Consider the following 23,155-nt stretch of genomic DNA (forward strand, 5'->3'; position numbering starts at 1 on the left):
CACCAACAAAAGAAATCAGTTGGTACACTGCTATATTAACATGATTTGAGAACAAGCATTTAAACTGCACATGACAGCTTTTGTAAAAAACAATCAAAAGGGTAAATTTTTTTTTAATTTGAGTTTTAGACATCAAAAAATTAGCTTTAAAAGTTGTCCAAATTAAGTTCTTAGCAATGCATATTATTAATCAAATATTAAGTTTTGATATTTACGGTAGGAAACGTATAAAATATTTTCATGGAACATGATCTTAATATGCTAATGATTTTTGGCATAAAAGAAAAATCAATCATTTGACCCATACAATGTATTGTTGGCTATTGCTACAAATATACCTGTGCTACTCAAGACTGGTTTGTGCTCCAGGGTCACACATAAATAATTCTAATAACATTTCTCTGACATAATCTTGATTTCATGACAGATTTATTCAAGCATACCCATGAGTAAAATGAATAAAAATGTACAGATAATGTACTCACCCCCTTGTCATCCAAGATGTTCAAGTCTTTCTTTCTTCAGTTGTAAAGAAATAGTTTTTGAGGAAAACATTTCAGGATTTTTCTCCATATAGTGGACTTCTTATGGTAACTTCCAAAATACAGTTTGGGGCTTTTGAAGCTTCAAACTGAAAACAGGCAATTGTTTTGCTAGATAAGACCCTTCTTCCTCGGCTGGGATCGTTTACAACCGCATTTGGATTGTTTGAAGCCCGATTCAAACTGCATTTTGGAAGTTCAAACTCACAGGCATTATTGAAGTCCACTATATGGAGAGAAATCTAGAAATGTTTTCATCAAAAAACTATTTCTTTACGACTGAAGAAAGAAAGACATGAACATCTTGGGTGAGTACATTATCTGTACATTTTAGTTTTGGAAGTGAACTTCTTTAAATATTAAAGAACAGCTTAAGTACCGATAAAAGGAATATGTAATATAGCACATATATTTATGAAAATGCTTCTCTCTAGAGTTATAATGAACTGAGCGACGACTTGAGTGATTATAAAAAGAGTGCTCTTTACTTGCTTTGTGTGTGATTCAGTCACAAATGAAAGAAAAGTTAGTTTTTCAAGGCACTTTGTGACCTTTCTTACTTTATACTTGCATCATTTCAAAATGTAAAGCAGAAAAGTAAGATTGAATGACTTGTAAGACATTAAGTGCTGCTCTGCTGCCACCTACTGGTTTCATTTGATATCTTTAATTTTAAATAAGTGTTGGTTTACCCAAGGTTTTTTTAGTTATCCCTTTAAAAATAACATTTTAATTAGTTAAGTTTTAGAGCTTTAGGATGCTAGAAATAGTTCTGTGAAATACTCAAGTGTCTGAAAAGGCTGTACAAACCCTAGAATGAATAATGGAATGACATTTTACGATTTCTGCACAACTCACTGACAGTTAGTGTTTTAAATGAGTGACATGACAGCAGTCTCTTTCAAGTGTAGAAATTAGGAAAGAAGTATTGTAACTTCTCTACTGTAGTGTAAAGTAGGGCTGCACAATTAATTTAATTTTTAATCACGATCACGATTGCATAATTGTTCAAAGCCCTAAAGCTCTAAAACTTACCTAATTGTCCAAAGCCGCGATTACAAAAAAAGTGTTCATTATTCTGCCTGCTTAAGAGGCGCGTTTAGAGCGTGCCACGTTGTGAGATGCGAATCGATATTGTGGGTACATCAAAACACTGAGAAGAATCAGTAAGAATCTTACTGTAAAGTGCCTATTGGTCTTTATAATTCTTTTGCACTTTAATCTGTGTAAATTGTTTAATTTTATAATTTTTTTGTGTATTACTTTATTGTATTTACATTTTTATTATTTTTGTAATAAAAAATAGTTATTAAACCTGTCATACTGTATTATTATACATTTTAATATCATGATTATACCGTATACCATGACAAAAGCATTATCAATTAATGCAACATGAAAACTGATACTGGCATATCCTTATGTATACTGCATTTACTTTTTTTATTTGAAAAAACCAAACCAATGTATCGTTGACATTTGTGCAACAAGAAAAGCAATAAAAGTATTTCAGGAAGAGTTTTCAGGTTGTTGATTTTTTTATCTATCTATCTATATCTATATCTATATCTATATATCTATATCTATATCTATATCTATATATATCTATATCTATATCTCTATATATCTCTATATCTATATATCTATATCTCTATATTTCTATATATCTATATCTCTATATCTATATCTATATCTATCTATATCTATATATATCTATATCTATATCTCTATATCTATATCTATATATCTATATTAGGGTTGTGACGATGAGGAAATTTCCTCACCGGTTAATTGACATGTGACAACACCGGTAATACCGGTATCACCGTGGGGGTGGGGGGGTTTCCTAGGAACGAAGACGAGAGCATGCACTATAATTAAAAACTGAACATATCTACAATGCGTCATATTTCATTTATCACGTGAGGAGAACGAGAGGAGTCGAATTTACAGAAAGAGAATGGCGGACGATTTAGTGTCAAAAGGCTATGCAAAAGCGCCCGTTTGGCAATATTTTGGGTTCAAAGTTTTTTTTTGTAGTTTCGTTGTCGTCCATTCAAACAATTGACGCCGAATTGCCAATACCGGCAAAACTGAAAGTGAAAGCATAATACGCACGCATTTATAAGCTATTTAAAAGCAGAACAAACGAGGAAAAGAGCTCTTTATTGCCAAACAGGCGCTTTTGCATTGCGTTTTGACACTAAATCATCCGCCATTCTCTTTCTGTAAATTCGACTCCTCTCGTTCTCCTCACGTGATAAAAAAAATGAAATATGACGCATTGTAGCCATGTTCAGTTTTTAATTATAGTGCATGCTCTCGTCTTATGTAAATTATTTATAATTATATTTTCCATTTAATTCAAATAAATATTTAATAAAAAAACGAATAGGCATACTTTAAAAAAAATAAAATAAAATGTGGGGACGGTGTCACGGTGGAAAAGTGATGTCACCGGTGTTGCGTCTTAAAACCGGTAACACCGTCAACACCGTCTATCTTGCCAAGCCTAATCTATATATATATATATATATATACACACAATGGCATGCAGTTGCTTGAAACAATAGTATAAAGCCATTTAAAACATCAATGTAAATTGTGATAATTGTAATTAATCGCAATTAGAATTTCAAGGGAATAATCAACAATTATGATTTGTCTAGTGTAAAGCAAAAATAATATACCTATGAAATATTCATTTTAATTCATTTTGCAGCACAACTGTTTTACAATATATGCCTATTGCTGTAATTGTTGTTATTATATTCTAATTTGTTTTTTCTTCCTAAAACACCAGTTAAAACATAAAAAATAATCCAATTCTTCATGTCTTTTTTTTTTTTTTAAATGTTGCAATAAATATTGTGTAATTCATATTGCGATATTATCGTATGGTGAGATTTTGATAGTGTTACATCCCTTTAGTCTCACCAGCAGGAAAATGGTTGCAAAATGTAACCGTATGCTTGCAGTCTGAGACAGTTCATCAAAATGAGAACTGATTAGAATATTTTCAACCCAAGCCCTACTGCGTAGTGTGCAACTCATATCCAGCATTTATCTGACACAGAGAGATGATGATGATGATGATGATGATGATGATAGTGCTTTGAGTGAATCAGCATTTACCTTGGCCCAGTCTGGCTGTAATATAACGGCTCTCTTTCCATCTCCAAGTGCTTTCCTGAAAACAGTTCCCACAATCAGTCACCGATCAATAATGCTCCTGAATATTGTGTGCGGTTTGTGTCCAACTCACAGATATTTCTCCGAGCGAATGTAGCAGAGCGCTCTGTTCCCATACAGGATGTGGTTGCTCGGGCTGAAACACAGAACGGATGAACATTCAATGAAAATGGGAAACTGATGTGGATTTTAAAGCAGAGAGGTTGTTCCGTCACTTACTGGTATTTAATGGCTTTGGTGTACCATTTCAACGCCAGATCATATTTCTTCCTCTGAAATTGCTCGTTTCCTTTGTTCTTCATATCTTCGCTTTTCTAGAATGAAAATGGAGTTGGAGATTCTTAATCTGGCCCGTTTCCACAGTCAATCAGGATTCAAACTGATTTTTATTTTTATTGATAACACAGAACAAGAAGTCATCATGGGCATTACAAAGTCAAGACACTAAAATTTCCATACAGTCTTTGAAGTACAGTCTCACACCTATCCTCACTGGCATGTGCACACAATCCATTTACCCCAATACTTAATACATTTATCCAAATTAAGTCTAACAGTAAATGTAAGTATCTCCATACAATATATTTCGTTAACAATTCCCAACCCCTGGTCTCTTGTTGGAGGGTCAGCCTGAAACCATTTTATGTGTTATGGCTTTCCGACTACTTGCTTAAAGTATTTTTAATAAGTTTTTATCGCTGTCTAGAACTGTTTTAGGTATTTCTCCTAGGTACAATGTTATGAATGAAAAATTCAACTCTACCCCTAATATTTTCCCAATATCAGCTACCACTTCACGCCAATAAAATTGTGTTTTTGGGCATGCCCAAAAAATATGAAAATGATTAGCCATTGAGGTTCCGCATTGCCTCCAACAAAGACCCAGACTCTGTTCTGGATTCAAACTGATTTTAATGTAGAGTGTTCCATTCCAGTCAAATATGCAAACAAACTTAAAGGAGGAGTAGTTCACTTTCAGAACAAATTTACAGATAATGTACTCACTCCCTTGTCATCTAATGATGTTTTTTGAGGAGAACATTTCAGGATTTCTCTCCATATAATGGAATTCTATGGTGCCCCCGAGTTTGAATTTCCAAAATGCAGCTTCAAAGGGCTCTAAACGATCCCAGCTGAAGAAAGAAGGGTCTTATCTAGCAAAACGATTGGTTATTTTCTTAAAAAAAAATATTTTCTAATCTCAAATGCTTGTCTTGTCTAGCTCTGGGTGTACTCTATGTAGAGATTAAAAATTATATAAACTGTAAATGTTTTTAGAAAATAACTGATCGTTTGGCTAGATAAGACCCTTCTTCCTCGGCTGGGATCGTTTAGAGTCCTTTGAAGCTGCATTTAAACTGCATTTTGGAAGTTCAAACTCGGGGCACCATAGAAGTCCATTATATGGAGAGAAATCCTGAAATGTTTTCCTCAAAAAACAATTTCTTTACAACTGAAGAAAGACAGACATGAATATCTTGGATGACCAGGGGGTGAGTACATTATCTCTAAATTTCTTCTGAAAGTGAACTACTCCTTTAATCTTGAAGACTCTCACCAATAAATTCCAAGTGTCCGGCTCGGATTTCAGCTCCTCCATGGCTTTCTTTCTACTGCACGAAATCACCTGAAGATAACGTGAATCTGTGGGATGACACATTGGTTAGTCAGGATCCGTCACGGAGCTCACAGATGCTGACGGCACTGAACCCAAAACTACTGTCATCTTAGATCAATGAGAAGTTATAGTAGCTTTCTGTAATATTTAGAATTATATTTGTTTGACATGCGTTTCAGTGGTGTGTTTTCATCATTATTAATCACCTGTCTGGACATCAACGGTACTAAACAAAACTCACACTCGTTGAAGATGAAGCAGAGCGTCCGGTAGCGAATCTCCACCGAACCGAGATCCATCAGTTTCCTTCCAATGTCAGGAGGTCCAGAGTTCCGCAGCCAACCGATGGCTTCATGCAAACAATCCTCCTGCTGCAGACGGACAAACGGACGCGTGTCAGAACACAGACGAGTACAGCACACTTACCGCATCGGCGCAGCAACCTACCTGAGAAAACAGATTGCTTAAGGACACCATGGCTCGGGCTTTAATCTCCATGTTCGGGTGAGACAGCTGAACAAAACAAGACACAACGTCAGAACTGAGGAACCTCTGAAGGATCAGTGAACGTTCATCAGGACAGATACGTACGCCTCTCTCCATGGCATCCAGGATGACTTCCAGAATCTCGATCTTCTCGAGCCTCTTCAGACTCAAATCATTCGACACACTGGAAGACACACAATGAAAAACTATTATTACAGCTAGCCGATTTCTCTAATTTAAACAACTCATTCAAATGTATCGGGGTTTTTTTTATGTTTTGCATTGGAATTTTGAATAAAAACATTAGCAAACGTTGCAATCAGACATGTTATCAAGCTGCCAGTGCTAAGAGTTGATGTGAGCACGTTTGTACTGAAAAAACAAAAAAAACACAGGAAAAACGCATGCTTAAGAGCTGAGCTTTTTGTATTTAACTCGAGTGCTGTTTTTAGAACAGCGTTTAATGTGCGAGACGCTGTAAAAGACGTGTCAGACGTGTCTGTCAAGCGCATATTTACATAAAAGCAATGGAAAAGCAGAAAGCTGTGCTGAACTACTACTGTACGTCTGATATTTAATGAATGCTGCTCAGTGCTCGCTAAATCTCAAAATCCCTGGAAACTCTTCAAGCAGGCATTCTTCAGATTTTGGCAGCCAAAAATGAATTTAAGTAGCCTGAATTGCCAAGACGTCAGCTGAACTTCACTGCGAACTCATCAGCATGACCAAAATCTTCCATGACTGCATTTTCCTTTAAATAAGTCAAGAGAGTAGGGAACTACAGATCAACTCATGGTTCTGACCACATTATGGGTTTTGAGTCACAGATTGGCTCATTTTTTTAGGATGAGCAATTTATTATTTGAAGAACACCAAAACAAAAACAAGAACAAGTAAATTTCACGCAAAGATAAATAAAACAGAACATTTTTTTAACATAAGTTCACATTCAGAATTGTAATAATTAAGTGTAAAATAACATTGCATAGTGTTCACTGTATAAATTAAATATGTTGACCAGTGCTGACAAAAGGAGTCTGAATGAGCCAACATTCAAAAATGAGTTCTTTTTATTTTCACGTTCTCCATTAAAATACCTTTGGACCAAAAAAAGGACTGAGCTACAGCCATTTGAAGGCGATAAAGTCAGCAGAGTTGATCTTGAGGAAAGTCGAGTTCAAGTTTTCTGAAGATTCCAAACCAAAAATCACAGAGCAAAATTGCATATTTTCCTCATATTCTTTTCTTAATATTAATTACTATACGCGTCCCTGGACTACAAAACCAGTCATAAGAGTCAGTTTCTTGTTAGGATAGGACAATATTTGGCTGAGATACAACTATTTGAAATCTGGAATCTGAGGGTACAAAAAAAAAAAAAAATCTAAATATTGAGAAAATCACCTTTAAAGTTTAAATGAAGTTCTTAGCAATGCATATTACTAATCAAAAGTTACATTTTGATATTTTTACAGTAGGACATTCACAAAATAAGCTCATGGAACATGATCTTTACTTAATATCCTAATGATTTTTGGCCTAAAAAATAAATAATTAGATCATTTTGACCCATACAATGTATTTTTGGCTATTGCTACAAATATACCTGTGCTACTTAAGACTGGTTTTGTGATCCAGGGTCAGATATTAATCACAATATAGCTATTTTTTATTTGAGCTTGGTGATTAAAAAGAACAAAAAAAGATGCAAACAGTATTTTAATCAGGAGCAGCGAGTGATTCCGTCTTTAATGTTTGATTAACATCTACATCAAGACCTACTGTAATGCACGGATCTAATAAAATGTTACACATCAGATTTTTCTTCATGCAAGACATAACGGACTATGTTTTGCAATAATGTACTTTATAGGGAGATCACAAACTCTCAGAGAGATTGCAAATGTCAGTCAGCGTGATTTGTTTTCATCTGAAAGGGTTTGACAATCATATTTCACTGGTTTGGACTCAGATCACAGAGAATTCGATATGAATATTCACAAAGCTGGAATGCTGTGCTCTGCAACAATAGACCTCCTAGAAAACGTGCAAAAAAAGGTAATTTTACATGTTTACTATTTGGATTGCTAGAACAGGGCTTAGTCCACTCATTTTTGTGAAAACCTCAAATTCAACCAAAAACGTAATTTTTCACTTTTGCCTATAGCGCGAAATTAGCCCATGTGCATTCAGACACATTTTGTCAGAACGGGTCACATATAGATTAATTTTTGTTAAAGCGGTTTTGTTGTTTGATTAGCATTAATGACAAACAGTCCCTTTAAGAGCGAATACAAAGAGCCAACATAATGATACATGCCTGATCCACTAATACATTTTTGTAGCCCAACTGGAAGATATAATAGCCTTGGGACGTCACGCTAGTGATTTTATGAGCTCAAATAGACAAATTTGTACAGTATTTGCCTTCATATTCCATGCATCAATTCTCCAAAGATTTTTAAAGGATTACTCCACGTTCAGAATAAACAAATTCCTAATAATTTACTCACCCCCTTGTCATTTAAGATGTTAATGTCTTTCTTTCTTCAGTTGCAAAAAAATTAAATTTTTTTTGAAGAAAACATTTCAGGATTGTTCTCCATAAAGTGAACTTCAATGGTGTCTGCGAACGTCTAAAATGCAGTTTAAATGCAGCTTCAAAGGGCTCTAAATGATCCCAGATGAAAAAGAAGGGTCTTATCTAGTAAAACAAAAGTTATTTTCTTTAAAAAAAAAAAGAAAAAAAAGCAAATGTCAATCACGGCATTCACTACATCCTGCCGCTGCGATCCCATTCGTGCCGTGCCGTCAAGTGTACGACAAGCCCAATTCAATGAGGGTTTTGACTGTATTCGAATGTGCATTTTGATATGAACTTGTACTTCATGAAATTAAACTTGTATTTTAACGAATTATATGCTGTAATAAACATGTAAACCAAAGGTGCCTGATTCTGGAGAAACTGAATTTCTTTTTTAAATAAATTGGAGATCATGATTCTCTCATGATTCTAAAGAAAAAAAGACTAAAAATCTAAAAAAATAACATAATTTACCAGTAGTTCTGACAAAATGTTCATTGCTTAAGTCTTGAGAAAATATTCAAACATTGTCTCAATAAAGACTTGTTTCACTATTAGGGATGTGCACGAGTACTCGATTAATCGATTAATCAAACCCATCAGCGACGATCGAGCATGAAAATGACGATCGATTGGTTCTAAAAATGCATTTTTTAAAAATTAAACTACTTTCATTCTTTCTGATTGGTTAAACTATTCAGGCTGTTTTTGTTTTAAGTTTAAGCAGCATAGTTAAATTATGCCGGCTTTATTTAATTTACGTTTACTGACTGATCATTTTGAAAGAAATATTATGTTACCTAATCTTTAAGTTTTATAGCTGTGGTAAAAATATTCAGGCTATTTTTATTTTAAGTTTACACAGCCAAATTATGCTGGCTTCTAATTTTTGTTAGGCTATGGGCTACTTAACAGTCGTTTGAAGTTACATTTGAACTTTATTTTTGCAAACCTTAACAAAAAAAAACTTTTTTGATCCACAGCTGTTGTGATGCTGCTGAAATAAAATATTGTTTTGTTAAAAATAATGCTTGAATAAAATAACTGAAAAGCAGAGTATCATGTGTTTTATTTGTTTTATAAACATAGAAAAGGGTAGGTTATCTTTTTAAAAACTGATCCAAAATATTTATACAAATAATAAGACACATATCGATTACTTTATGATTGGCACGTAGTTCAAGCTCACATGCATTTTGTGTTGATAAATTCAATTTGTAATATAACATTTACATATTTATGTATCTAGGCTATGTGATTAATTTTATGTACAATGCGTCATGTAGAAAAAGCGCTTCAGCTTCACCTCATGCTGTTATTTCTTTTAAATGTTTACTGTATTCTGTGATGCAAACGCCCCGCCCCTTGCTTAAACTCCACCCCGATTAATCGCGTACTCGTTTCTCAAACCTGTGGATTACTCGAAATGAAATATGATCAGAAATGCCCATCCCTATTCACTATTGCAATCTCCTGAATAAATGATTCAAAGATAAATCATTTTATAAACATGCAGTTGTTGCCACCTCCTTTCACGTGTTTTCAGAAGACTTAACTCTAACCCGGAGCGATACCCAATATGAATATCAGATCGGAGCATCCTGAAATATAACCAATCGTTTTGCTAGATAAGACTCTTCTTCCTCGGCTGGGATCATTTAGAGTCCTTTGAAGCTGCATTTAAACTGCATTTTGGAAGTTCAAACTCAGGGGCACCATAGAGGTCAACTATATGGAGAACATGCCTTGAGGTTTTCCTCAAAAAACAATTCCTTCACGACTGAAGAACGAAAGACATGCACATTTTTGATGAGTAAAAGGGGATGAGTAAATTATCTATAAAAAAAAAAAACTCACTTGGAGTCCAGAAAGCCCATATCCACGGCCCAGAAGGTGGTGGGGTGATTGTCCTGCTGTCTCAGGAGGATATGCCACCAGAACACAGACACATGCATCAGATGACCCACTTGCTTCTTCACCTCCGGCTTGATCTTGGTCCAGCGCTCATATATGACATCTGAGAGAAACAACATCGCTCAAACATCTGCAGCTCACCACTGATAATCAATGAAGACAGCGGCTCGATCACTCACCCGGCGGCTCCATGTGAATGTAGGGGAAATGGCTCTGATAGAACTGAGAGAGAAACTGGATTAGGAGGAGCATGTTCAGGATCAGGATCAGGACAGTCTGACACATTCATCTGAACTCTACTCACGATCTTAGTCCGGTGTCGCAGCACATCTGACCCCTCCTCCAGATCCGAGTCTTCCGAGTCTGACATCCTGAGAAAACAACAAAAACACTCAACATGAGAGCTCCAAACTCCCTCTGGACCAGATTAGAGTTGTTCAGTCAGATCAAAAGAGGCTAGTTTCCCACAATGCACCTCATCTGAGCCGCACCTACTAAAAGACTCACACTCAAATAAACATCTATAAACACTAATGCTGCTCACATCTCCATTATGTGTGCTATCTAAGCCATGGGCAGTGGTTTATGTCCCTGAGGGCCTGTTCCTCCTCGGGTTTCTGTACCTGAGCGCATCTGACGGAGTTTTTTCCTCAGATCGTTAGATTTGAATGTTTGCCGTGAAACACGAAACCGGAGCTCCAACAGTCGGGCCTCGCTTCGAATTCAATAAAGTACAACACCTGCTCGCTACCTACACGACAATTAACACGTTTAGGGATTAATCAGATGACACAGATGAACTTCATCAGGAAGTTAAACGAGACGCGACACTTGGCAGATGTTTACCTGAAATAACGTTACAGATGTTTGCTTGAAACGTCGCTGCCGCGCAAACCCCTGAGGTCGGTTCTAACCGTAGGACATCCCGCGAATTTCTTCTGAATTTGGTCAACAGTTCGTGTTACCTGTTGTTTTTTTTGGCCAAAGAGCTGCTTGATTGTTTCCTGATGTCCTCCGATGGTTTCTCTGACGCGTGAACTGCAGCGCGAGCGTTGAGCACGCGGGAACCGTTCCCGCCCTCTAGTGTTCGCCCGCGGAATCACAGCAGCCGCATCACTGCGCCCTCTGGCGCTCTCGCGGAGTGATACATTACTTAGTAATTTGTTGCTAGCTTTAGAAACTTTTTCTTCAAAAAGCACCTAACAATAAATCAAACTGTTTTTAAAATTTATTTTGCAACTTTTAGCGACTCAAATAATAAAAAGGCACACATTTTCACTCTAATTTACACAAAAAATTAATATGAAAGGTGTCTAGCTGGACATTTTTTATTCAGTTTCAGTTGTGTTTATTTATAGTACGTCAAGTTAAACTAAATGAAAATAAGAAATGTTGCAAGTGGAAATAATAAAAAAAAGGTTCTTTAAATGTCTATATAGTTTTCTTGCATTTTTATTTCAGTTGTAGTTATTTATTTATTTATAGTACATCAAGTTAAACTAAATGAAAATGAGAAATGTTGCAATGGAAAGCAAAATAAAATAAGTTTCTTTAAAACTTATAAACGATGTTCTTTCCATCAGGGATAAAAATGCTTCATGCTGTCATGAAGTGGAAACATGATTATCCTTCTCTTTTTCAGAAGCTGTGGTCAGATATAAATAAATAAATAAATAAATATGCAATTTCTAATAAAGTTAAACAAACTCAGTAATGCTATTAACCTTGTAATGACTTAATTAGTAAGTTTAAAGAACAGTTATATTGTTTTACCAGGTTATTGAAAATGAATAATCCTATTCTTATTTTTAATATCTTATAGATACACAAAGCACAATACATATCAATTGTACCGAATGGTACTCTTTTGTGATTCATTCATCTCAGAACAATCGTAGAGCTGTTATCTCTATTGTTTGATATAAGATGAAAAAGCTTTGATTCATTTTTTTCATTCACCAAATGCTTTTGTACCGAAATGTATTGTATATTTAAGAACAAATTAATCAAAAATCACATTTGCTGGCTTGAGATGTGACCCTGGACCACAAACCCATTCTAAAGGTCATTTTTTCCTAAAAGCCAATATTTATCTGATACAACAATTTGAAAATCTGGAACCTGAGGGTGCAAAAAAATCCAAATATTGAGAAAATCACCTTTAAAGTTGTGCAAATAAATATCTTAGAAATGCATATTACTAATCAAAAATTACGTTTTGATATATTTACGGTAGGAAATTTACAAAGTATCGTCACAGAACATGATCTTTACATAATATCCTAATAATTTTTGGCATAAAATCGATCAATGTATTTTTGACTATTGCTACAAATATACCCATGCTATTTAAGACTGGTTTTGTGCTCCAGGGTCCCAAATGTTATACTTGGGCTGAAATCAGGTAAATTGGGCCATTTATGGTTTGAGTGCTTTATATCCTTAAAAGTTAACAGCCAATTAATTACTGGCCCAATTTACCTGAATGTGTTAGAATAAAATGAGCCAATAATTTCAGTTAAAACGGGCCACCGTCTGAGTTGAGTGTAAGCAAAAATACTAGTTGTTCCTCTTATTAAAAATGTTTTATATTACTAATATATTGTTTTATTGCATTTGTGACATACCTTTTCACATTTTACCTTCTAAAAGTGTTTGTATGTGTTGATGTGTGCTCAACTATGTATGTGCATGTTAGTGAGGCATGTGTATGTGTACACACAAACACGTATGTATTAAACATATATATATAGTTGTGCACACATGGGCTCACACTCACTGAAAAGAAAATGGGTGAAAGAGACATTTTGGTATAGAAGTGAAAGAGGCTGAAGTAAAGTAGCCTAATGTCAAACTATTATTACAGACAGCATGAAAAAAGGAAGAGAGGAGCATTTTCCAAACATAGGGAGACAGTACTCTTTCCCTACGGTTCCCTATTTATGTTGTAATGTATTTTAAATGCATGCAATGTTACACTTTTACATTATAAAATTAAATATAATTAAACATGTTTTTATCAGAAATGTCTATTTCACTTTGCATTCTTGCTGATCAAACTGGCCATTTTCTCAAAAAATGTGTGCAACTAACATTTCAAAACCTGTAGGGCTTGAACAATTATATTTTATTACATCAATTCAACACAAAAAATATTAAAGACAGTCATTATTAATAATAAGAACACAGTTGAATCTCATACATGGATTTTTTTTTTGTTAGTGTCCCAATCGATTAACCAAAAAGTGGCCCAATTTACCTGATATGACCCTATATATATTGTGTGTGTGTACCTACTTACCTGTACCCACAATATTTGGGGGACAAATTTGTACCCAAAAGTGAGTTCAACCTGTGTAGGTTCTCTACATCAGATATGATGAACAAAGACCAGGAGTCAGAGATGCAATCAAATCAAGAACAACTTACTGAAAGAACATAGTCATCAGCTTCAGTCAGCTTCATCACTATAATTACACAGCAGAAATGATATATCTAACCAAGTCACTAACTACGTCATTAATTTAAATGAAAGAATTCGGATTGTTTGAAATAGATAAACTTGAAAAATGTCCAAATATAGTTCAAAAAGCATACCTTCAGTGATTATTGTGGAGATCTGTGTTTGCATGTGAAGTGTCTCTCCAAGGATGTATATCACACTCATAGAGCCTCTCACGTCCCTTCAGTCTCAGGTGCAGTTATTCATTTCAAGTCTAATCCTGTGAAACACACACACACACGCACGCACGCACGCACGCACGCACGCACGCACGCACGCACGCACGCACGCACACACACACACACACACACACACACACACACACACACACACACACACACACACACACACACACACACAGGGAACAATGGAACTTCTTCAAGGCTGAGTTTTTCAAACATAAAGGTCTAATCAAGAACTTTTCCTAAACATCCAGATAAGAAGTACTTTTTTTCTCAGCCAGAGATTTCAGACAACATTCTTCATTATTTTGTAATGCTTTAAGATGAAGAATAACGCAAATGCTTTAATTGTCAATTGGTTGTGTAGAGCAGCTCTAATGATGGTTGAGGCCTGATCTGTCAGTAAGTCAGAAGTGTGTGTTCAGTGTGTGTTTTATTGTTTTGTTGAGTGCTTTTCTCAAACCAAGGCCTGAGCACATTCCAGTCAGATAAAGAGTAGTTCTACACTCTTCACAGTTTCACATGGGAATGTCCTTCAACTCATTTAAAGGAACACTCCACTTTTTATGGAAATAGGTTCATCCTCCAACTCCTCTTGAGTTAATAAGTTGAGTTTCACCGTTTTGAAATCCATTCAGCCGTTCTCCTGTTCTGGTGATATCACTTTTAGTAGGAAGTTCGCTGCTGTAATATGCAATATAATATAATTTCAGGTGCTGTGTGATATTACTGCGCCTGCTTCGGTCATATTACGGCAGCAAACTTCCTTGACTATTACGCCGGAATGGAAGTGTAGTTCCTAATCTTATCGGCCTAGAAAATCACAGCTTTACATTTTCCGGTGATCTTAGTCCACGATATAACTACAGAAGAGTCCAGTTTTAAACAGGACAAATATGGAAACTCGTTGGTCATTTTTGAACGCGATGCTATTGGTCTCATAGGATTCAATGATCTATGCTAAGCTATGCTAAAAGTGATATCGCCAGAACAGGAGAACGGCTGAATGGACTGAAAGTGGAGTGTTGCTTTAATGTTTTGAAGAATGATATCAATTAACAACTTAATAAACCACTGGAAAGGATTTATATTGAAGCGACAGTTCTACTCGGCCATCATTGAGTCTGTGCTGTGTTCATCTAGAAATGTCTGGTTTGGTTCAGCTATCAAATCAAACATCAAGAGACTAAAGCAGAGAGGATTATTGGTGCTCTCCGTCCATCCTCCAATATCTTTACATCTCCAGACTAGGCTACATTCATGTTAATGTAGATACATTTAAAAATGCATTTTTTTGCAACGTTTCAGCCTTCTATCCACACTGAGACAACTTGTGGTTGTTCCTGCATTGTTGTTTTGTATTACTTTCCTGCAATTATGAGAGAAAATGTACTTTTTACCCACAGAAAATGCCTTCTTTGTTAAGTTTTTTTATTTTTAATATCAACTTCACTTTAACGTTTTATATGTATTATTTTTCATTATTTATATCTTATTTCATAACCCTAACAAAAACCTCTGCAGACTACTAGATTTAAATAGAAACATGATTTGTCCTTTTTTATCAGTGAGGTCAGCTCACTATATATCAGTGCAAGCAGTATACCTCACATGTGCAGTCAAACCTATACGCCAATATAATGGATACTCATTCAACTGAGAAAAACTTGCAATGTACAGCCAAAGACTTGCAAGACGACCAGACGAAAGGAGGACAAATATTTCAATGCTGTGTATAAGAAGGACACTAGACAAGTATGGTCTTCATGTTGAGGAATCTTGCTGAATACCATTCTTGACCACGAAGAACAAAAAGCTGACTTGAACATGCTAAAATTCATTTAGTTAGACCTGTGGAGTTCTGGAAGGATGTTTTATGGAGGGATGTGACCAAACTGGAACTTTTTTGGATGTATGGATCAGAGGTACGTCTGGTGCAAAAAAGACAAAGCTTATAAGCAGAAGAACACCATCTCCATCATCAAACATGGAGGTGGGCCAGTCCTGTTATGGGGTTGTTCTACTGTAGCAGGAAGTGGAAAACATGACCATACAAAGGATATCATGGATTTATTAAAGTATCACACCATTTTGGCAAACATTGAGATGCCTTTTGTGCAATGTCTGAAGCTAATGATCAATGGACTTTCCTGCAGGACAATCATCCCAAAGTATACGTTCAAATCTACTTACGCTTGGTTCAGGGATCAGTCACAGAATGTTTTTAAGTGGCCTGTTCAGTTTCCAGATGTAATTCTCATTGAAAATACATGGTTGAATTTGATGCAAGCAGTGGCAAAGTAAAAACCAAAGATTATCAGTGATCTGAAAGCTTTTTCAGGGGAGGAATAATTTTGAACATGAATGTTTAGAACCAATTTGATTTTTTTTAATTATTATTCATCAACTTACGTTCTCAGAATTACTCAAATGTGTCTTAATAAACTTTCTTTAATAGTTTACTGATGCCTTTGTTTAATTTGTTTCACAAAATGTTGTTCTCTGTAGCAAAATGTCTTGCAGGTCAAGCGGGTTGAATAATTTTGATTGCAACTTTATATATATATATATATATATATATATATATACACATACACATATATATACACACTACCGTTCAAAAGTTTTGTTTTTTTTGAAGAAGAAATTAATACTTTTATTCACCAAGGATGTATTGAGTTAATAATTAAAAATTTATTCAAAGTTAATAATAAATAATGTACATTGTTATAAAAAATTATCTTTTGAATAAACACTGTACTTTTTAAACTTGTTATTCATGAAAGAATCCTGGGAAAAAAATCACAGGTTCCAAAAAATATTTGGCAGCACAACTGTTGATATTATCCAACATTGATAATTCTAATAATAAATCAGTATATTAGAATGATTTCTGAAGGATCATGTGACACTGAAGACTGGAGTAACAGCTGATGAAAATTCAGCTTTTCATCACAGGAATAAATTCTATTTTAAAGTATGTTAAAATAAAAAACATTATTTTATATTGTAAAAACATTTAGCAATATTACTGTTTTTTTCTGTATTTTTAATCAAATAAATGCAGCCTTGATGAGCAGAAGAGACTTCTTTAAAGACTATTACAAGTCTTACTGACCCCAAATTTTTAAACGGTAGTGTATATAAAAATAAAAATATGAATAAAATAACATTTAATTTGTCTGCTACTTTTTGCCAGCCCTCTCCTGGCTTCTGCAGACTTTGAGGTGTTTCCTGTCGTTTTAATTAAAGACTCAAATTCGGCATAACCTTCCATTAAAAGCTCTTGTTCTGCTTGGGGAAAAACTGGGCACGTTCTTTGGCCATGATGAACAGCCAATAACAGCGTTGCTAATCATTGTTTCTACTATCGATACATATCCCCTTTTAAACCAACGCATGAACGCGCAATTATCTCAGATAACTCAATCCAGCGATACTAATCATAAACAACAGAAGAACCCAGTTAGCTGGATCAGGATTAGCACGATGATATCATCTTGGATGTCTCATTTGATCTCGGATGTTTTAAGCAACGTACGAAGAACGAGCTCCTGAAATCTGCTGTAGCCAAGTCAAATGTTTGTGTGTGTAAACCATAGTGTAAACATATGATGCTTCTTTTGTGTGTCTCCAGACCGCGCGGGGCAGCATTCAGCATCTCGCGGCGCGCCTGCGCAGAATAACACGGAAACATCAGAGAAGAGACATTTATATGTTATTTACAATCTGATTCAGTCAGTACTGTGAGATTCGTCAACGCTTTAGCGTTTAGCGACTATAAAAGCAAGTAGATGTGTGTGGAGTAACTGTTAATGTGTTGATGATGGTGGAGAACTCTCCTTCTCCTCTGCCAGAGAGAGCTATATACGGATTCGTGCTGTTTCTGGGATCGCAGTTCGGATTCTGTGCGTCTCTCCTTCATCACTGCTCTTCAAACTCTATGCATTATTACGTTTTCATTATATATATGTATATATATATACATACATACACAGAGTATGTGTGAAATATTAAAGTTTAGAATTCATTTCACACGATTTAATAAACTGTTGTGTTATGAGATGATGCCTGTTACACTGCAAAAAAATGCTTTTCTTACTTAGATTTTTTTGTCTTGTTTGCGGCCAAAATATCTAAAAATTCTTAAATCAGGAAGGTAAAAATTATTTTCTTCAGAAAAAAAAAAACCAAGTCAAAATTAAATGTTTTTTTGCTTAGAACAATCCAAATAATCTGCCAATGGGGTAAGCAAAAAAACTTATTTCAAACAGAAAACAAGATTATTTTCTTACCCCATTGGCAGATTATTTGGCTTGTTTCAAGCAAAAATGCACTTCATTTTGACTTGTATTTTCTGAAAACAAGACCATTTTTACTCATGTAGAAAATCCTTCTTGATTTAAGATTTTTTTATATATATTTTGGCCTGAAACAAGACAAAAAATCAAAGTAAGAAAAGCATTTTTTTTTTTTTTTTTTGCAGTGTACACTGAGTTTCTTGACTATTTGAAGTGTCTGGTTTTGTCACTATATGTGACCCTGGACCACAAAAACAATCATACGGGTCAATTTTTAGAAATTGAGATTTATAAATCATATAAAAGCTATAGAATAAATAAGCTTTCCATTGATGTATGATGTGTTAGGATAGGACAACATTCGACTGAGATGCAACTATTTGAGAATCTAGAATCCGAGGGTGCAAAAAAGAAAGAAAAATCTAAATATTGTGAAAATTGCCTTTAAAGTTGTCCAAATGAAGTTCTTAGCAATGCATATTACTAATCAAAAATTACATTTTTTAAAATGTTCAATAGGAGATTTACAAATGGAACATGATCTTAATGTCCAAATGAGTTTTTGTCATTTTGATCCATACTATGTATTTTTATTGTGGTTGACTCATGTTGTTGTTCTCTTCAGTTCTGTATGTGGTCTGGGCTTTTGTTCCTGATGCTTGGCTTCACTCTGCTGGACTGACCTACTGGCCTCAGAAGTGAGTCAATCTGTTTTCTCATGTTCATTCACATGTCTATTAAGGTGAGGCTAATGTCCTGTATGCGTGTGTTTCAGATACTGGGCTCTGGCGGCACCCATCTACCTGCTGGTCACTTTATCCACCAGTTTCGTGCTGCTGTTTGGAGTCAATATGATGAACACGGCTCCGCTCGCATCCGTGGACAACATCACAGGTGAGGAAACCACCAGCGCTGATCACATGAAGCATCTTGCATCTCGCATGAATCATTGTTTGTTTGTTTAGATGGCTATGCCAAGAGCCAGCGCGCAGATGAGGGTCAAGACGGAGCCGTTCCTCGACTCCGAGACGTTCCCATCAGTGAAATAAACCGCCTCTTTTACCTGGATCCTCAAACGCAGTGATGTTTGTCATCGGCGCAGACGTGTGGCGTTTGCTCAGGGTTTAGATGATCGCATCCATCAGCCGCGTGACAGGCCTGAGCTCTGACTGTCAGGTGACCCGTAACGCGGCCACCGTGACCCCGTGACCCTCGGACAGACCCGAGGGCCTTCAGATGACGACAGCGTTTAATAAAGCTCAAAAACCAGAACGTTGAGCTTCAGCGTGTTTTCCAAAGGCCACACTCCTGTTGTGGTGTTGTGTGGTGGTCTGGGGTCAGACCGTGACCTCTGTGACCTCAGACGAGAAGTGAAACGGTCAGCTCACTATCTGCCATCATCTGCTCCATCAGTCTGCGGCGGGTTCGTGTTGCTGCTCGTCTCCTGCCGCAGACACCGGCCCTCGTGAGCAAACAGACGGGTGTCGGGTGGCCAGTCACCGTTTAACCCGTGACCCCGCGACCCCACGACCCCGCCGCCGGCACACACGGGAGAAAATACACTGCTGCTTGCTCCTTTTTCTCATTTTATTCATTAAAATATATGGACTTACATACAATGAAGCTGTATTTGTCTTATTTAAAATTCATTTTCTCTGTTCTGTTAGTTAGACTTGTACAGCCAACTTAATTCAGCCTAAACATTTAAAGCAGCAGCTGACTTTTCTACAGTCTTTGTGTTATTCAGACACTGCTTTATCGGGCATCTAAAAGCCTGTTTTGAAAGGTTATATTCTGTGATGATTGTTAAAGGATTACTAAAATCTCCTGTTAATTTACTTCTTTCTTTTTTTAGTCGTAAAGAAATGATGTTTTTTAAGGAAAAAAACAATCCGTATAGTGGACTTCTATCGTGTCTGTGAGTTTAAACTTCTAAAATGCAGTTTAAATGCAGCTTCGAAGAACTCTAAACGATCCCAGCCGAGGAAGAAGAGTCTTATCAAGTGAAACAATTGGTTATTTTCTACAAAAATTACAATTTATACACTTTTTAACCTCAAATGCTGGTCTAGCTGGTCTTGTCTAGCTCTGTGATGTGTTCTGTGTGTACTCCGGTTCAAGACAGTTAGGGTATGTCCTAAAACTGTCCTCTCGTTTTCTCTTCCAAATTCAAAATCATCCTACATTGCTGTTATTTGTAAAGGGGTTTGATCTTCTTTCCACGTTGACTTTGTAAACACTGGGTCTGTTCTTCTGCAGCGATGGAGGACGATTTTGAAGATGGAGCAGAAAATAATCATTTCGCTAGATGAGACTCTTGTTCCTTGTCTGAACTAGACTACATTTAAACTGCATTTTTAACCTTCAATCTGTTGAGCACTATATGGAGAAAAAAACATTTCTTTGCGACTGAAGAAAGAAAGACATGAACATCTTGGACGGCAACGGGGTGTGCAAATTATCAGGAATTTTTTGTTCTGCAAGTAAACTAATCCTTTAACATTTATATGTTGTTATGATTATTTATAAACAGAACACAAATGCATATTAAGAAATCTTGTTTGATTTGTGTTTAGATTTTTAATAGAAATACATACAACTTTGCATAAATTCCAGCAATAACATACAAATGAAACACGATCACCTTAAAGAGATAGTTCACCCAAAAAATGAAAAATCTGTCATCATTTAGTCACCTTCATGTTGTTCCACACCAGTCTGATTTTCTTATACATAAAAGAAGAATATTGGAAACCAAACTGCTCTTGGTCCCCATTGACTTCAACTGATTACAAGCAACTGATTGGTTACCAACATTCCTCAAAATATCATGTGACCCTGAAGCACAAAACCAGTTATAAGGGTCAAAGACACCAATGAATCCCTGAAAGTTGAATAAATAAGCTTTCTATTGATGTCTGGTTTGTTAGGATAGGACAATATTTGGCTGAGATACAACTATATGGAAATCTGGAATCTGAGGGTGCAAAAAAAAAAAAAAAAAAAATATTGAGAAAATCACCTTTAAAGTTGTTCAAATGAATTCTTAATGCATATTACTAATCAAAAATTAAGCTTTAAAATAATTACAGTAGGAAATTTACAAAATACCTTATTTTTGGCATAAAATCAATCATTTTGATGCATGGAATGTATTATTGGCTATTGCTACAAATCTAACTGCGCTACTTAAGACTTTTATGCTCTAGACTCACATATATGGTCAGCTCATACATCTTGAGGATGAGTCAATGACAGTTTTCATTTTTGGCTGAACTATCCCTTTAAGGATGCTCCCAGACAGGGACAATGTGAAGGATCTTCCTCAGATCAAAGGTGTGTTTAGTCTTTGATGGCGTGACCCGTCTCAGCGGTGCGTGACCCGACCTGTCGCTGTATTTCTGCTCTTCTCGGGTGATAATCCTGTTCCAGCAGATCCGCGCCGCTTCCTGAAACGCAGCGCCGTGTTTCCGATCTCCATTCACACGGCTTGTTTCCTAAACAGTGTTCTGCTTCCTGACGGTCGCACGCTTCGCTCTCGGCTCACTAGAGAGTTCATGTTATAAAGGTGAGGATCTGATGGGTTTAACAATGTCTGTTTCATCGTCATCCTCCTCCTCAGAGCTGGAATCTTCATCGTTGTAAAAGTGCAGAGTGGCCTGAACAGGGAAACTGGATAAAACGGTTCTTCCCAGATGAGACAGATACTCCTGCATCCTGGATCTGGGCAGAAAGAGCCTGCGGAAACACACACAAACTCACTGAGAGTCAATGCTTAGAACTTTGGCTTCTCTAAAACTTATGAACAAATGTTCTTCCAACAACTTGCAAGTTACCAGGTCTTTAAGAAATTAAATTAGTTTAAAATCATTATTTTGAAACATTTTTAGCTCTAATGTTTTTGAAATCTTACTACTTGTTTCAGAGAACATGCAAATCTAAAGTATGTTTACAATACAATAAAAATGTTTTTAAAACATTTAAAAAAAACTGGACATTCTGAAATAACTTCCTAACACATCTTTTTGTTAGCTGGGTATTTAAAAACATCTAATAAACACTGAAGTGTTCTTCTGAAAGAAGAGGAAGAGCATCAGACCTGGCAGGATGATGGAAAACATCTCCAGACGCCTGAACCCGCCTCAAGCCTCCAGAAACCACCTGAAGAACACAACAACACAGGTTAAAACCTACAAATAAGATGCCATTTTTGCACATTCAGACTCTCACATCAATAATATTAATAAATACAGTCACCGAAGTAATTAAAATGAGTTACTTTGTTGAATCGAGTCTCTCGTGTTGAAAGATCCCATGGTCTCCATATCGCAGGACAGCTATCAGACACAAGACAGAGAGTTACTCACACTGAAAACTCTACAAATATAAAAACACAGATGAATTGAACATGATCTCTTACCCGAGCGTCGGATTCGCGTCTAAACTCACAGGCAGCATCTTTCACACTGAGTCACTGACCGCGCGCTCACGCTCACTGATGAAGGCGCGCTCGCGCACACGCTGAGAGGTGGGCGTGTTCTGCGTGCACCCGCCCGCCAATAATGATGAAAATCAATGATATTACTACCGATTTAAAAAATAATAATAAAAGGTAAATAAATAAAAAAGATGGTTGTTGTATTTAAACCATGGCAACCACAAGTTAAACAAGGTTTTACTGCACTAACATGTTTAACCATTATCTTTAGCAAAGGTTTTTAAACTGATTTAACATTTTAATTCAACCCGGCTTTTGACTTCAATTTTAAAAAGCCCTGGAAAATACTGGTATGCTACTGGTTTTTTTCAGGATTATAGGACTATTATGTTTATC

At 36.0% G+C, this 23,155-nt stretch overlaps 3 protein-coding genes across 3 annotated transcripts in view; 1 reads left to right on the forward strand and 2 right to left on the reverse strand.

The window, feature by feature from the left end:
- ttc3 (tetratricopeptide repeat domain 3) overlaps positions 1 to 11,315 on the reverse strand; it is a 49,072-nt gene extending 37,757 nt beyond the window's left edge. Inside the window, exons 1-12 of the mRNA XM_073830172.1 lie at positions 11,183 to 11,315; positions 10,960 to 11,087; positions 10,641 to 10,707; positions 10,516 to 10,558; positions 10,280 to 10,439; positions 5,944 to 6,022; positions 5,800 to 5,865; positions 5,594 to 5,723; positions 5,293 to 5,378; positions 3,954 to 4,048; positions 3,808 to 3,870; positions 3,615 to 3,732 (exon numbers count right to left, since the gene is read on the reverse strand). Coding sequence (XP_073686273.1) covers positions 3,615 to 3,732; positions 3,808 to 3,870; positions 3,954 to 4,048; positions 5,293 to 5,378; positions 5,594 to 5,723; positions 5,800 to 5,865; positions 5,944 to 6,022; positions 10,280 to 10,439; positions 10,516 to 10,558; positions 10,641 to 10,706 — 906 coding nt within the window. The 5' untranslated portion in view covers position 10,707; positions 10,960 to 11,087; positions 11,183 to 11,315. The remainder of the gene's footprint in view (positions 1 to 3,614; positions 3,733 to 3,807; positions 3,871 to 3,953; positions 4,049 to 5,292; positions 5,379 to 5,593; positions 5,724 to 5,799; positions 5,866 to 5,943; positions 6,023 to 10,279; positions 10,440 to 10,515; positions 10,559 to 10,640; positions 10,708 to 10,959; positions 11,088 to 11,182) is intronic.
- A 6,173-nt stretch (positions 11,316 to 17,488) lies between these two features.
- On the forward strand, positions 17,489 to 20,636 carry pigp (phosphatidylinositol glycan anchor biosynthesis, class P). Its single transcript, XM_073829728.1, has 4 exons — positions 17,489 to 17,928; positions 18,947 to 19,019; positions 19,097 to 19,215; positions 19,287 to 20,636. The coding sequence occupies exons 1-4, from the start codon at positions 17,844 to 17,846 to the stop codon at positions 19,403 to 19,405; spliced, it is 396 nt and encodes a 131-aa protein (XP_073685829.1). The 5' UTR covers positions 17,489 to 17,843; the 3' UTR covers positions 19,406 to 20,636.
- A 29-nt stretch (positions 20,637 to 20,665) lies between these two features.
- Positions 20,666 to 22,779, reverse strand: ripply3 (ripply transcriptional repressor 3). The gene is made up of 4 exons (XM_073830173.1): positions 22,742 to 22,779; positions 22,601 to 22,658; positions 22,421 to 22,482; positions 20,666 to 22,059 (listed from the first exon to the last, which is right to left on the reverse strand). Exons 1-4 carry the CDS (start codon positions 22,777 to 22,779, stop codon positions 21,882 to 21,884), a joined length of 336 nt encoding a protein of 111 aa, XP_073686274.1. The 3' UTR covers positions 20,666 to 21,881.
- Positions 22,780 to 23,155: the final 376 nt, after the last annotated feature.

This window comes from Garra rufa, chromosome 23, assembly GCF_049309525.1.
Source record: "Garra rufa chromosome 23, GarRuf1.0, whole genome shotgun sequence".
Classification (NCBI taxonomy): Eukaryota; Metazoa; Chordata; class Actinopteri; order Cypriniformes; family Cyprinidae; genus Garra; species Garra rufa.